The sequence below is a fragment of the Somniosus microcephalus genome, chromosome 4, assembly GCF_052327205.1.
Source record: "Somniosus microcephalus isolate GS21.2 chromosome 4, FLI_Smic_1.0, whole genome shotgun sequence".
Lineage (NCBI taxonomy): Eukaryota > Metazoa > Chordata > Chondrichthyes > Squaliformes > Somniosidae > Somniosus > Somniosus microcephalus.
In genome coordinates this window covers 283,962,690-283,976,543 of record NC_140990.1, presented here as the reverse complement: position 1 = coordinate 283,976,543, position 13,854 = coordinate 283,962,690, and the positions used below count along the sequence as shown (strand labels likewise).

The 13,854-nt window shown below is 44.0% G+C and overlaps 1 protein-coding gene across 2 annotated transcripts in view; it reads left to right on the top strand.

Moving 5' to 3' along the window:
- dpp10 (dipeptidyl-peptidase 10 (non-functional)) overlaps positions 1-13,854 on the top strand; it is a 1,285,183-nt gene that overhangs the window by 1,004,598 nt on the left and 266,731 nt on the right. For both annotated transcript variants that reach the window (XM_085986567.1, XM_085986568.1), the window contains 2 exons: positions 666-718; positions 9,008-9,089. In XM_085986567.1, the coding sequence (XP_085842693.1) occupies positions 666-718; positions 9,008-9,089 (135 nt within the window). The remainder of the gene's footprint in view (positions 1-665; positions 719-9,007; positions 9,090-13,854) is intronic.

Genomic DNA, 13,854 nt, shown 5'->3' with positions numbered 1-13,854 from the left:
TCCTGGCCCCACAAAAAATAATTGTAAACGTACCTTTTTGGTGCCTCTTCTGCTGCCCTGCCTGGAAAAACTGGCCAAAGCGTGCGCAGCACATGGTCTGCCCAGTTGACCGTCAAAATGACGTTCGTCAAAGGACCTTGATTTGCATACTAGAAGTGACTACTGCCTGAAACAGGTCGCCCGATGGAAGGCCCCTTTGAGGATGGCGGCAGCTGAAGCGTCGATATAAGCGGGACAGTAAGCCATTTTCAGGCCACTGCAACCCTGTTTACGCCAAGTGGCCTAAGTTAAAATCTACCCCAATGTTTAGAATTGATAAAAGGCTATTAGTAATGCTCTTATTAATATCTAACATTCTAATTATGTAAGTATCAATTATGAAATGAGCATATTTGTGATTAGAAAAATACAAATAGTAATAACATGGATCAGAATTAAAAAGAAAATTTATTGTATTTTGGCTAAGCTTTCCTTGACAACAATATCAACCCTGACAATTAATTCAGAAAATTAATAACCACTGCATTTATTTTTTTCTCATATAGGATGACTCAGTTAAAAGAAAAACAAATGTTCATTAGGGTATAGTTATACATAGAATATGCAGAAAAAGCCAACAAGGCCATTTCTTTATATAATGATGTAATTTTTTTTATCTTTTACAGGTCTATCATTATTCTTACACTGCATCATATGCTATTTATGACATACATACCAGGTCAGTGAAATATCTCTTTGTGAAGTTATTTCAAAAGGTTTCAATTCTCTCTGTATTTTGTAAGAATCAAATCACATTTAAAATGCACAAGAATATTCCATTTTGTGATGTTAACACAGATTGAATGGTTTTAAGATTTCCCATGTGGCATTCATTTTTTCAGTCCTTCTTACCATTTGCCCCTCGTTCCTTCATTATTTTAAAGTTGCTGTTCTCCATACTATCTTCCGCCAATCCAGAATTGGGAGGGAGAGCAGGAACCTTTAGATATCTTTATTACTTCCAACAACAACAGAATTGTTAGTGACGATGTATTGATCCTCCCCTGCCTCAAGCCAGTGAAAAAGCTTTGTAATAGGATATTTAAAGATTAGGCCACCTTGTTTGCACTTTTAGTTCTGGATTATAATGTTGCATTATGTCATGATATGATTTATATTAGAATAACAAAGATGGAATTATTCATTAATTCTGTATATTCATGTTAAAAATATTATCAATATCATGAACATTTTTTGACATTTTGGGGGTTGACCCTTTTTGGATTGCTTTCTTGTTCCCTTTCATCTCATTACTTTAAACACCAGATCACACGCACAGTTGTAGCAATGCAGGATCAGTCTTTATTGAAACCTCATACTTCACAAAACCAGTATAAGAGATGAGACATCATGTGATGAAATATTCCATTCATCACTGCCTGTGACTGTGGTCGGTTTCAGTTTCATTTCCCTTCCCCCAGTTCCGTTTCCTCACCATTGTATTGTATATTGGAATGTGTTGTGTGTAGGGCTCCGCCCATACCTGGCCCCTATGTAAGCAAGCTCAGTCTGGCCTCATATCCAGTACTGCAGCCCTCCGGATGGAAGATACCTCTCTCCACTACGTGTTACCTTCTAAGTTAATAAAAGCCTTGTTTTGTTTCGCTAACATCGAGTCTCGGAATTATTGAGGCACATCACATCATACTATCCAAAAACCAGTATGAGCTGCTATATAGTAGTTCACTTGCATCCTTTCTTTACCATTCTTTACCTTTGATCTCCACATTCCATCCATACCACCAGTAAATCATAGTACATCAAAGATACATACAAGTAACCACAGAATAACAACATGAACTAAACAAGCATGCACTTAATTTTTCTAATGACTTTATCACCACAGTTATATTGCCCTACCATAAACTCTTCCCATCATTTTACTACTATGACCACAAGTGACCTGATTGTCCTCATAAACTCTTCCTATTCCCATAATCACAAGTGACCCGATCACCGACCTGATAGGCATGCAGGTTAGCCGACCTGATAGGCACGCAGGTTAGCCTTCTGATCTGTGGAGATACACTTGCTTACAATCTCATGCTCAGCAGCGGGTTAACAGCTGCCGAAAATGGTGGCGCTGGTAGGACTGAAAAATTGGCGCTGGGGACGGATAATTATTAGCCCAGCGCGAAACTCACCATGTAACGCACTCCTGGTAGTGTTCGTCATGGCATCAGGGCCCAATATGGCATCCACAAGCAGTGTTGCAGTTTCGAACAGCCTCTGAAAGCATGGTTGCGATTTAGGAAAGCATTATGGGATATTAAAAGGGCAATGCATTGTCATTTTCTTAAAAGGGCAATGCCTTCTGAAATGATAAAAAATAAAAATGATCTAAAAATATGCAGTTTTCAGCCCTTACACCTTAACTGCCTTCTGAAAAAAATTAACATTAAAAAGAATTCCCAAATGGGAGTCTTCAGCTGTTGAAGCTGAATTCCTTTCCGCACCTAAAAAAAAATGTGCTTCAGCACTAATAAAAATGACTTAGCAAGCCAGGGAAGGAGTACTCAGGGTCTCGCATGCAGCACTCCAACTTTGTGCAGGGGGTCAACATTGCAAGAGAGGTCTTGTACCCACATGGGCCAGCAGGCCCTCCAGAAAGAATAATGTGGGACCAGATCACCGAGGTCATCACTGCCAGCAGTGTCGCCCCCACAGTCTGGCTCCAGTGCCCAAGTAAGCTTCATGACCTCAGACCTCACATCAAGGTCAGTGAATGCATCTTCAAAAGCTGTCTCCTGCCATCTGCACCGCCAACCTCATACACCTCTCAATGCACGGCTCACCCTCTCCACCCCCGCCTGCACCCCCCACAGTCACTCACCTACCAACAAATTGTACCATACATGAGGCACACCTCCCAAAGGGATTAATTAAGAGGGGGAAATAGAGTATGAGAGTAAGCTTTCAGGGAACATAAAAACTGACTGTAAAAGCTTCGATAGATATGTGAAGAGAAAAAGATTGGTGAAGTCAAGCGTAGGTCCCTTGCAGTCAGAATCAGGGGAATTTATAATGGGGAACAAAGAAATGGTAGACCAACTAAATACATACTTTGGTTCTGTCTTCACAAAGGAGGACACAAATAACCTCCCAGGGACGTCGGGGAACATAGGGTCTAATGAGAGGGAGGAACTGAATGAAATCAGTATTTGTAGGGAAATGGTGTTAGGGAAATTGACGGGATTGAAGGCGAATAGATCCCCAGGGCCTGATAATCTACATCCTAGGGTACTTAAGGAAGTGACCCTAGAAATAGTAGATGCATTGCTGATCATCTTCCAAAATTCTAGACTCTGGAACAGTTCCCATGGATTGGAGGGTAGCTAATGTATCCCCACTATTTAAAAAAAGGTGGTAGAGAGAAAACGGGGAATTATAGACCAGTAAGCCTGACATCGGTAGTGGGGAAAATGCTAGAGTCCATTATAAAAGGTGTACTAGCAGAGCACTTGGAAAACAGTGACAGGATCGGAAAAAGTCAACATGGATTTACAAAAGGTAAATCATGCTTGACTAATCTACTGGAATTTTTTGAGGATGTAACTGGTAGAGTAGATAAGGGAAAACCAGTGGATGTGGTGTATTTGGACTTTCAGACGGCTTTCGATAAGGTCCCGCATAAGAGATTGGCGTGCAGGGTTAAAGCACATGGGATTGGGGGTAAGTTACTGATTTGGATAGAGAACTGGTTGGCAGACAGGAAGCAAAGAGTTGGAATAAACGGGTCTTTTTCTGAGTGGCAGGCAGTGACTAGTGGGGTACTGCAGGGATCGGTGCTTGGACCCCAGCTATTCACAATCTATATTAATGATCTAGACGAAGGGACTAGATGTAATATCTTCGAGTTTGCAGATGACACAAAGCTGGGTGGGCATGTGTGCTGTGAGGAGGATGCAGAGAAACTCCAGTATGATTTGGACAGGTTGGGTGATTGGGCAGATGCATGGCAGATGCAGTATAATGTGGTTAAATGCGAGGTTATCCACTTTGGTGGCAAAAACAGGAAGGCAGATTATTATCTGAACGGCGATAGATTGGGAAAAGGGAAAGTGCAATGAGACCTGGGTGTCCTTGTGCACCAGTCGCTGAAGGTAACCATGCAGGTGCAGCAGGCGGTTGAGAAGGCAAATGGTATGTTGGCCTTCATAGCGAGAGGATTCGAGTACAGGAGCAAGGATGTCTTGCTGCAGTTGTATAGGGCCTTGGTGAGACCACACCTTGAGTATTGTGTGCAGTTTTGGGCACCTTATCTGAGGAAGGATGTTCTTGCCATGGAGGGAGTGCAGCGAAGATTCACCAGACTGATACCTGGGATAGCAGGAATGACGTATGAAGAGAGATTGGGTCGATTAGGCTTATATTCGCTAGAGTTTAGAAGAATGAGAGGAGATCTCATTGAAACTTATAAAATTCTAACAGGACTAGACAGACTAGATGCAGGAAGGATGTTCCCGATGGCGGGGGAGTCCAGAACTAGGGGTCACATTCTAAGGATAAGGGATAAGCCATTTAAGACTGAGATGAGGAGTAATTCCTTCACCCAGAGAATGGTGAACCTGTGGAATTCTCTACCACAGAAGGCAGTTGAGGCCAATTCATTAAATATATTCAAGAAGGAGTCAGATATATTTCTTAAGGCTAAAGGGATCAAGGGATATGGGGAGAAAGCAGGGACAGGGTACTGAATTTGGATGATCAGCCATGATCTCATTGAATGGTGGAGCAGGCTCGAGGGGCTGAATGGCCTACTCCTGCTCCTCTCTTCTATGTTTCTATGTTTCTAGCTTCACCTCACCCCCTAGGAGGAGACAGTGCTGGCCATTCTTGGCAGGGGCATGGCTGAGCCCTTGGCCAGCAGCGGGGCTGAAAGGATACAAGATGCTGGTATCCTCATAAGTTATCCTCCTCCTCGCATGCACCTCTTGCTTTCCCAGCCTCCCCTCACCAGAGCTCCACTCTTGTGCCATCCTCATTTCACACACCCAAGAAATGCAGCTGCCCAGCCAGTGGGTGACCAAGAAGAGGGAGAGGATAGTGAAGAAGAAGAAGAAAAAACACCATCACTCTATTTGACGCTGCCAGCTCCTCAAGGTCTACCAACAAGGCCATTTGCAGTGTCCCCCACTGAAAGTCAGCAGCCTTCCACCAGCCATGCTGCAGCCACTGGGATAGCACTGCATGACATGAACAGAATAGGCAAAGGCACACACAATACAGTCACTAAGGGAATGCATTAGGGTGATGAGTTGATTTCTTAATGTCATATTGGATTAATAGATGTGTAAAGTTGGATCGGAAAGTTTGCTTTGTGGTGGCTTTTATTTCAGCATTATGGCCAAGAGGAAAGGTTAGATGTGGGACTAATGTTGAAAGGGGAATTGGGGTTGTAGTCACTGGGACCGCAGGTGGATGATTCCATCCCGGATATCCTGGCCAGAAAGGGGCTGTCTGAGTTGCATCCTTCCTTCTGTTTCCTCCTCTTCTGCTTCCTCCTCTTCTGCTTCTTCCTCTTCCCTCTGCGAGTGGATGCTGTGAATCTGAAATAAAAGCAGAAAATGCTGGAAATACACAGCAGGTCAGGCAGCATCTCGACCTGAGACGTGAACTCTGTTTCTCTCTCCACGGATGTTGCCTGACCTGATGAGTATTTCCAGCATTTTCTGTCTTCTCAGAGGCCTTTGTTTACTATCCAAGGTCTTGCAAGCATCCAGCAGCACTCCCTACACACTTAAAAATCTTTTAACATCTATTGCAGCAAGCCACTGCTACAATAAAATCAAAAAAATCCACTCCAAAAGCTTAAATGCAAACTTACCAGAAAGATGTGTGTGTCCCTTTTAAGAGGTGCTGACAGTGCCTCTGTCAGTCTGCTGAACGTTGGGTTTCATGGCGAGCTTAGGCAATCCCTCGGAACCAAGGATACCTTGCTTCCACACTAAAAATGAGTTCTCAGGTGACTGATGAGTCCAATGCGGGACCTACAGTCTCTGTCACAGGTGGGGCAGACGGTGGTTAAAGGGGCGGGTGGGTGGGGTGCTTGGGTTGACGTGCACTCCTTCCGCTGTTTGCGCTTGGCTTCCGCTTGCTCCCGGTGAAGAGACTCAAGGTGTTCGGCGCCTTCGCAGATGCTTCTCCTCCACTTTGTGCGGTCTTGGGCCAGGGATTCCCAGGTGTCGGTGGGGATGTTGCACTTTTTCAAGGAGGCTTTGAGGGTGTCTTTGAAGCGTTTCCTCTGCCCACCTGGGGCTCTCTTGCCATGTCGGAGCTCCAAGTAGAGCACTTGTTTTGGGAGTCTTGTATCGGGCATGCGGACGATGTGGCCCATCCATCGGAGCTGATTGACCGTGGTCAAAGCTTCGATGCTGGGGATGTTGGCCTGAGCGAGAACACTGAACTCAGCGCTGAGGTCCAAGTTCGCTGAAGTAAAGTTCAGTTTCTTAATTTACATCTCCAGGGCCAGCGCTGCTATTGGCAGTGCTAAGGCCCTCACCAAGGTGATGGCTGCCAAGTCCTGTGCCAGAGAAGGGCGCTAGAGTGGCAGCCGCCTTTTTTAGACTGGATCAAGGCGCAAACGGGTGGTGGTAAGTGGGCCAATTTCTAGTCCATGTTACTTTTGTAAGGAGAATCATGAATCACAGAAGCCTGTGCTGACTCTCTGACAAATCTATCCACTTTGCCCCACTCTCCTGTCATTATAAATTTTCTTTTTCACATATATACTGACTTCCATTTTAAAATCTTTTATCGATACTACATCTACCATTGTTTCTGATAAGGCATTCCATGTCCTAACATCCCTCTGCATAATAAAAAATTCTCCTAACCCTCTCCCTTTATCATTTTGGTGATGATCCAAAATTTATGGCCTGTAGTTATTAACAAACAGTTTTCCTCTCTTTACCTTATGGAAACCCTTTATCATTTTGAACACCTCTACAGGTCTTAGCCATCTATGTTGTAATGAAAAGACACCCAGGGGGTGTGGGTGGTGGGCAGGATTGTAACGGATCAGTTTTCTGACAGGAAACCACTCCAGCCAAATTAATTTCCTGCCCACCAGATACAGCAGGAGGCCTTTGGTGATTTTAACTGCCGGGCTTCATTTAAATGCCTGGCTTCCTGTGCATGGGTTGCACTTGACCTGCACATCAGGAAACTGCAACTACCTGTTAGAAGGGGGCTAAGGATTATCATGTAGGCAGTAATAGGGTTGTGCCATCTGCTACAAGCTGATCTGCAAACAACCCTCAACCACAGGACTGCACCACCAATGGCAATCAAGGTCATAACTGCCCTCATTCTCAATCCCTCTGGGTCCTCCCAGACTGCCACAGGGGATTCTGATGTATCAGTGAAGCAGTAGTGCATAGATGTATTATGCAGGTCACTGGTGCTTTGTTCACCAGGGCAAATATTTCAGGGACAACGAGCAGCAGAATGACAGGACAATGCAATTCTTCCACATCACAGGATTCTCAAAGGTCCAGAGTATTATTGGTGGTGCCCAAATGGTCATCTGGATTGCGAGACAAAATGGTATAACACTTATGACCACAAGAGCATTCACTCCAGCAATGTCCAGGTGGTCCGCGATCAGCAACATGGGATCATTCAGGTCAATGCCCACTTCCCAGGTAGCGGTTACCAATCATTTATTTTACAGTAATCCTCTGTGCATGGGGTATTTGATTGAGAGGGCAGACTTCAAAGATGGTCCCTGGGAGACAACGGCTATTATATGGAGCCTGGTCAATAACACTGTTACATAGGATTATATAGGATTGGGACATCTATTGTCAAAAGTTAATGTAGATTCAACAGCACCATGCATTTACCTGGGTAACCATAGAACAGACTATTAGCTAGCATCTTCAAACAGCACTCGAGAACCTGGATGGGTCTGGGGCACTTGCACTTCTGCCCACCAGGAATGCAAAGATCATTGTTGTCTGCTGCATGCTCCACAATTTTGCCATCCAAAGAGACCTAACTTTGGAGGAGGTGCCCCATCTATAGCCAGGATCATAAGACCACACTACCATTAACCATTAGGATGTTGCTGCAGAAAAAGCTATGCAGCCAGATATTCACCTAAATGGCTAACCTTATTTCCCAAACAGACTTGCCGACATGTAGACTAGCCACAGGGTAAAAGTACTCTTTGCTTAAAGTTGAAATAAAGTGCAATCATTTTATTTCCCTAAGCATGATTAGTGGATGTGTGGCCAGTGTTTGTACTCTTGTGCTTTCCCTTGGTGACAAGTGTGTGTCTTCCAGACCTATTCTAATGTTCCTTTTAGGTGTTTCCCCAGTGGAAGGAGTACATGACATAGCATGTCCATGTGACCCTCTTGTGACCGAGGTGGTTTTCTACCTCTTTGTGCCAGATCATGAAATGGCTCGGCTACTGATTCTGCCTTCTCAACTGTTACAGTGACTATCTGGTCCTGCTCACTTTCTAGCACATTTATTGTCATTTGACAAGGAGTTAGATGGGCTGAATGTGACATCAGCTTCATCCATTTACTCCAGCCATCCTGGTGGAGAAAAAACTTCATGTCAGTCATAATGGCAGATCAAAATTGAGCAATGAAGGGAGTTCTTTATGAGGATTATTGAGACTAGAGTTGGGTAAAAGTGAGCCAAAAAGTTCAGTTTTCTTTTCCGGGTGCTTGAATTTCATTTTTTTTTCATATATCTGAATCAGAATCCCAAGTTAATCCAACTTCTTACTTAACCCAATTGTTTGCTATTCCCTAAGGATAAAACACACATCGCTTTTTACTAATGTGTTTTTATTTGCAACTAATGCAATTCTTATTGAAATCATAGAATTCCTCTTTCAAATAGCTTTTTTTTTAGTAAACCAAGTTGATGTTAGCAGAATTTGACTCAACTCGATTCTTAAAAGCTATGCTAAACCTACTAATATTTTTCAATTTTCTATTTATTAAAGGGAAGTGAGGGAACTCAATCCCCCGGAGGTGGCAAATTCTGTATTACAGTATGCAGCATGGGGCATAGCAGGACAACAGCTGGTAAGAACTACTTTTAACATTTGTATTGGTCATGAATTTTTTTAGGAGTGTGGAGGCAAGAATTGTTGGTTATTTCATTTTGTTAATTAAAAACAGCACTGGTAAAGTATGTCTTTAAGTACATAAACTGCGGTATTGGGACCTATTAATAAAATAACCAAAATCTTGAGTGTGAGAATACTGTTCTTTCACTGACATGATCTGGGTCTGAATTCAGGCCAGACTGAATCAATGGTAATGTTCTCTCACTCTCAGAACTGTTAGGATCCGATGTGAAATTAGTTTGAGCAGACGTAAGACAATCCATCATAATTCATCAAAACAGATATTAATTTGGCCCTCATAAACTAATTTGCCAATTTAATTCATAGAGACCATAAGCAAATTGTGGATTATAGAAATATCCCATTGCTACAACATGGGTGGTCTTCTGAGGTTGGGATTAAGGCATATTGTTGGGACAGCCTTGAGGGCTTTAGCGTACACCTGATCTATTCCATATTTGATGGTGCCTAATGCTAATTGGATGGCAAAAATAGAAAAATGTTCTATTCCAAAAGATTAATAAATTCAATTCTACAAAAATCAACTCCTCTCTACATTGATATACTTGGTAATTTTTTAATGGTACAATCATTTAGAAATGGGTACTTTGTATGTTGAAAATGTTCCATTGTGAAAAGAAATTGTCACCAATGAAACATTGTCATATATATCAATAATACCTTTCAGGCAATCGTATAACCTTAAGATGGCAATCCATCTAGAACTCATCCTGTCTTTAATTGTCCGCCCAAACTAGACTATCTGCTGCCAAATTAATTCAGACTGACAAAATAAAATTCGATGATTTTTGTTGCACACTTGTTACATTGGCAAGCTGAGTGATGATTCCTTACTTTGCAGCTGCTGGACAATAGTAGAATTGAAGATAAATGTTATGTTTCACAGGTCCCCAGAGTGAATTTGTTCCATTTATTAAAATATAATGAAGTGACTAGAGTGGTAACTTGTCATAAATGTTATATATCGAAGTATTGTATGGAACTGTTTAAAACCTTTAGAATCAAAGATGACAGAAGCTGAATGTAGCTAATCTGTAAAAGGGGGTCAAATTCATTGTTCACACACATTCTTCAGTTCACTCATCACTATATATACACCATTATCCCAGCTCTTGGATAATGTTCTCCATCTAGAACTTAATAGCCAGTAGCCCCCTTAGTTTTGAGTTGACCAGTAAGATGCAAAAGTTTGAAAATCTGGTCTCACCAAATACAACTATTGAAGTAATTCTTCTTTTACTAAATCAAAGTTGGAAGATAACAAACATTGCAGTTGTATCATTGTGTCCTTTAACTACATCATTGTCACCTACTATGTTTAAGGCAGACTATGGGGAATGTTTTCTGATTTTAGAAACCAGTATGTTAATCTCAATATTTTTTGTTTATTGTAACAGCGGTGAATACAAGAGCTTATTACTTCAGCTTTTCAGTGGTTGAGTTAGTCCTTTGCGATTTTGTTAGCGTTACCAGCAGAAATCTGGCTAATCAGAACTGGTCTACAATAATGCTCACACCATGCATATCAAAAGGCTTAGCAGCCACTTATTTTGTCAATTAAAAGCGAAGGACATATAAGAAATCATGCAGAGCAGCAAAGTCATACAGCCTGATTTTCAATCACAGCCATTTTGGATTTTGAAGACTGACTTACAGGTCCATAGCATTATACTTTTCTGTGCAATCAACTTTTTGGTTTTGAAATCAAGAACAGGGTAAAGTAAAAGTTTTCAAAAATTGTGTGTAGCATCTGCTTTTGTAGTTTGAATTACAAGTTATAATTTATATTAATTTCTTGATTGTTTCTGGCCGCCTTTGTGTTTTATAATATTCCAAAACTCAAGGTTTTCAATTTCCTATGCGGGAGACTGAAATATACAGCTCAGCAGCATAGGAACTAGGAGCAGGAGTAGGACATATGGCCCCTTGAGCCTACTCCACCATTCAATAAGATCATGACTGATCTTCAACCGCAACTCCACTTTCCCACCCGATCTCCCTATCCCTTGATCCCTCTAGAGTCCAAAAGTCTATCTATCTCAGCCTTGAATATACTCAATGACTCAGTATCCACAGCCCTTTGGGGTAGAGAGTTCCAAAAATTCACAACCATCTGAGTGAAGAAATTCCACCTCATCTCGGTCTTAAATGGCCGACACCTTATGCTGAGACTATGCCCCCTAGTTCTCCAGCCAGGGGAAATGAGCTCTCAGCATCTACCCTGTCAATTCCCCTCAGTATCTTATATTTTGAATGAGATCACCTTGCATTCTTCTAAACTCCAGAGAGTATAGGCTCAACCTACTCAGTCTCTTCTCATAATACAAGCCTCTCATCCCAGGGATCAATCTAGTGAAACTTTGTTGCACCACCTCTAAGGCAAGTATGTCCTTCCTCAGATAAGGAGAACAAAACTGTGCACAGTACGCCAGGTGTGGTCTCACCAAAGCCCTGTACAAATTGCAGTAAGACTTCCTTACTCTTGTACTCCAACCCCCTTGCAACAAAGGCCAACATGCCATTTACTTTCCTAATTGCTTGCTGCACTAGCATGCTAACTTTCTGGGCTGGATTTTACTAGCCCTGAGGAGGTGGGTTTGGAGGCGGGACTGCTAGCAAAATGGGAAAAATTGGGAGCAGGTCCCAATCCTGCTCCCAACCCGTCTCCGAACCATCTTCCCGGGAGGTGGGTCCCCGACTCACGCAGTGACCCGTCACCTCAAGGCGGGAAGGGGATTAGAGCCAATTAACTGCCTGTTAACAGGTAGTTAACAAGCAGTTTTGAGGCTTTTACCCATTTTACGCCTGCAAATGCGGGCTCCCCGATGGCTGCAAACCTCACCAGGGTCAGCAAGGCGAGCAGTGGGTCTGCTGGGATGAGAGGGGTGAAAATGTCAGCTGTAGAGGTGAGTGATGGGTGCAAGTGTGGACAGGTAAGTATGAGAGGTGAGTGTAAAGTGTTGGAAAAAGTTTCCTTACCTTTGTTTCTTTCTGCAGGCCTCAACCCTTGGGGATCCGGAGGTGTCTCATCTCAATGGCAGAGATGACAGAATGGCAGCTGCATTCTCAGATGCAGCAGCCATCTGCTTTCTGCTCAGGAGAGAGGTCTTGGTGAGCCTTCTGTGCAAGGGCTCACCTTAAAACAGAGATTGTCAGAGTTTGACAGCTTCTCAAAGCTGTCAATGCTGACAATTCATCTGTCAAAAATTTTTCAACGGATGAAGTTGTCATACGCTGACGTCATCTGTCACCGGCTTTCCCTTAATTGGCCAGCTAAGCCCGCAGGGTGGGCTAAACAAGGCCAATCAAGGGAAAATAGCGCGGGTTTGTCAGATGTCACTGGGGGCGGGACTGCAACCTGGAAACCAGAAGTCCCGCCTCCAGCACGTCTCCAGAGGTAAGATCGCAGCCTCTGTGTTTCCTGTACGAGGACACCTAAATCTCTCTGAACACCAACATTTAATAGCTTCTCACCATTTAAAAAATATTGGGCATGAAATTTGGTTACGCCTTGTTTGAGGCCGGTAACCAAGTTAAGGCCAGACATTTAGCACCCGGCGCGGAAGTACTGCCCCGGCCGCTAAATTTGGCTTACCGCCCCGCACAGGAAATGGAGTGCAATGTCGGGCACTCCACTTCCTGGTGAGGTGATAACCAAGGCGATGTCAGGACGCAATCAGCAGTGCTCCGCGGAGGCTCCACGGAGCACTGCCACATTTCAACGCCCCTCCCCTTCAGTTAAAGGGGAGGGCCGTTGCACACTCTGCAGGGCCTCCGATGGTCCACACTAGGCCACCAGGGCGGCATGGTGCCATTGCAGCAGCCTGGTGCCGAGATGTGGTGCTGGGCTGCACGATGGTAGCCAGGACCACGCCATGGCCCACCATGGAAGGCCGACCTGGAGGTCAGCCAAAGAAAGAAAATGGCGGCGCAAGTCACGGCCGCACCTGCCCTTTAAATACCACCCCACGAGCGGAGGTCGGCCCTGTTCGCGACACCGGCGCTGACATCGCCCGGGGCAGCCTCGCAGGGCGCAGCCAATTTTCTGCTGCGGGGCGGTAAGGGGATGCGGCGGGGCGCTAAGGGGTCGTGTCGATTGTTAAGAGGCAGTTAAGTAGATTTTTAAGCTTACCTTTAGATTTTTAGAGTTTGCCAATGACTTCCCCGTTGCTTGGGGATCACGTCAGGTAAGGAGGTCAGGTGTTGTGTCAGCATGTGATGATTTATTAACTTGACAGCTGCAAATGGTCTATAAAAGCTTCCATTTCATAGGCCTTCATTTTCCAAGGTTAGAAGCTGTTGATTACTGCATTTAGAAGACAGATTGAGCTTTATGCAACTAGCAAGTGTTTGGAGCAAACTCTCTATCTAGTGTCACCTCTTTGGAACAACCTCTCTCACCATTGACAGATCGCTTCTGTCATCTCAAGCTCACCTGCCATCTATTCCATCAGCACTGTGCCCTTGAAGAAATCTCACCTTGATCCTCAGAATCCCACCACGATCAGCCCCAACACCACCAGCAGGGAGCAGGTGAAGGAGGAGCGAGGAAATAAAGCCCGAGGCTCGAGGCCCAGACCGAGCTATTGGGAGCAGCAGCGGGAGCGGACCAAACTGTGAGGGAGCAGGCGAAGGAGGAGCGAGGAAATAAAGCCCGAGGCTCAAGGCCCAGACCGAGCTAGTGGCAACAGCAGAGGGAG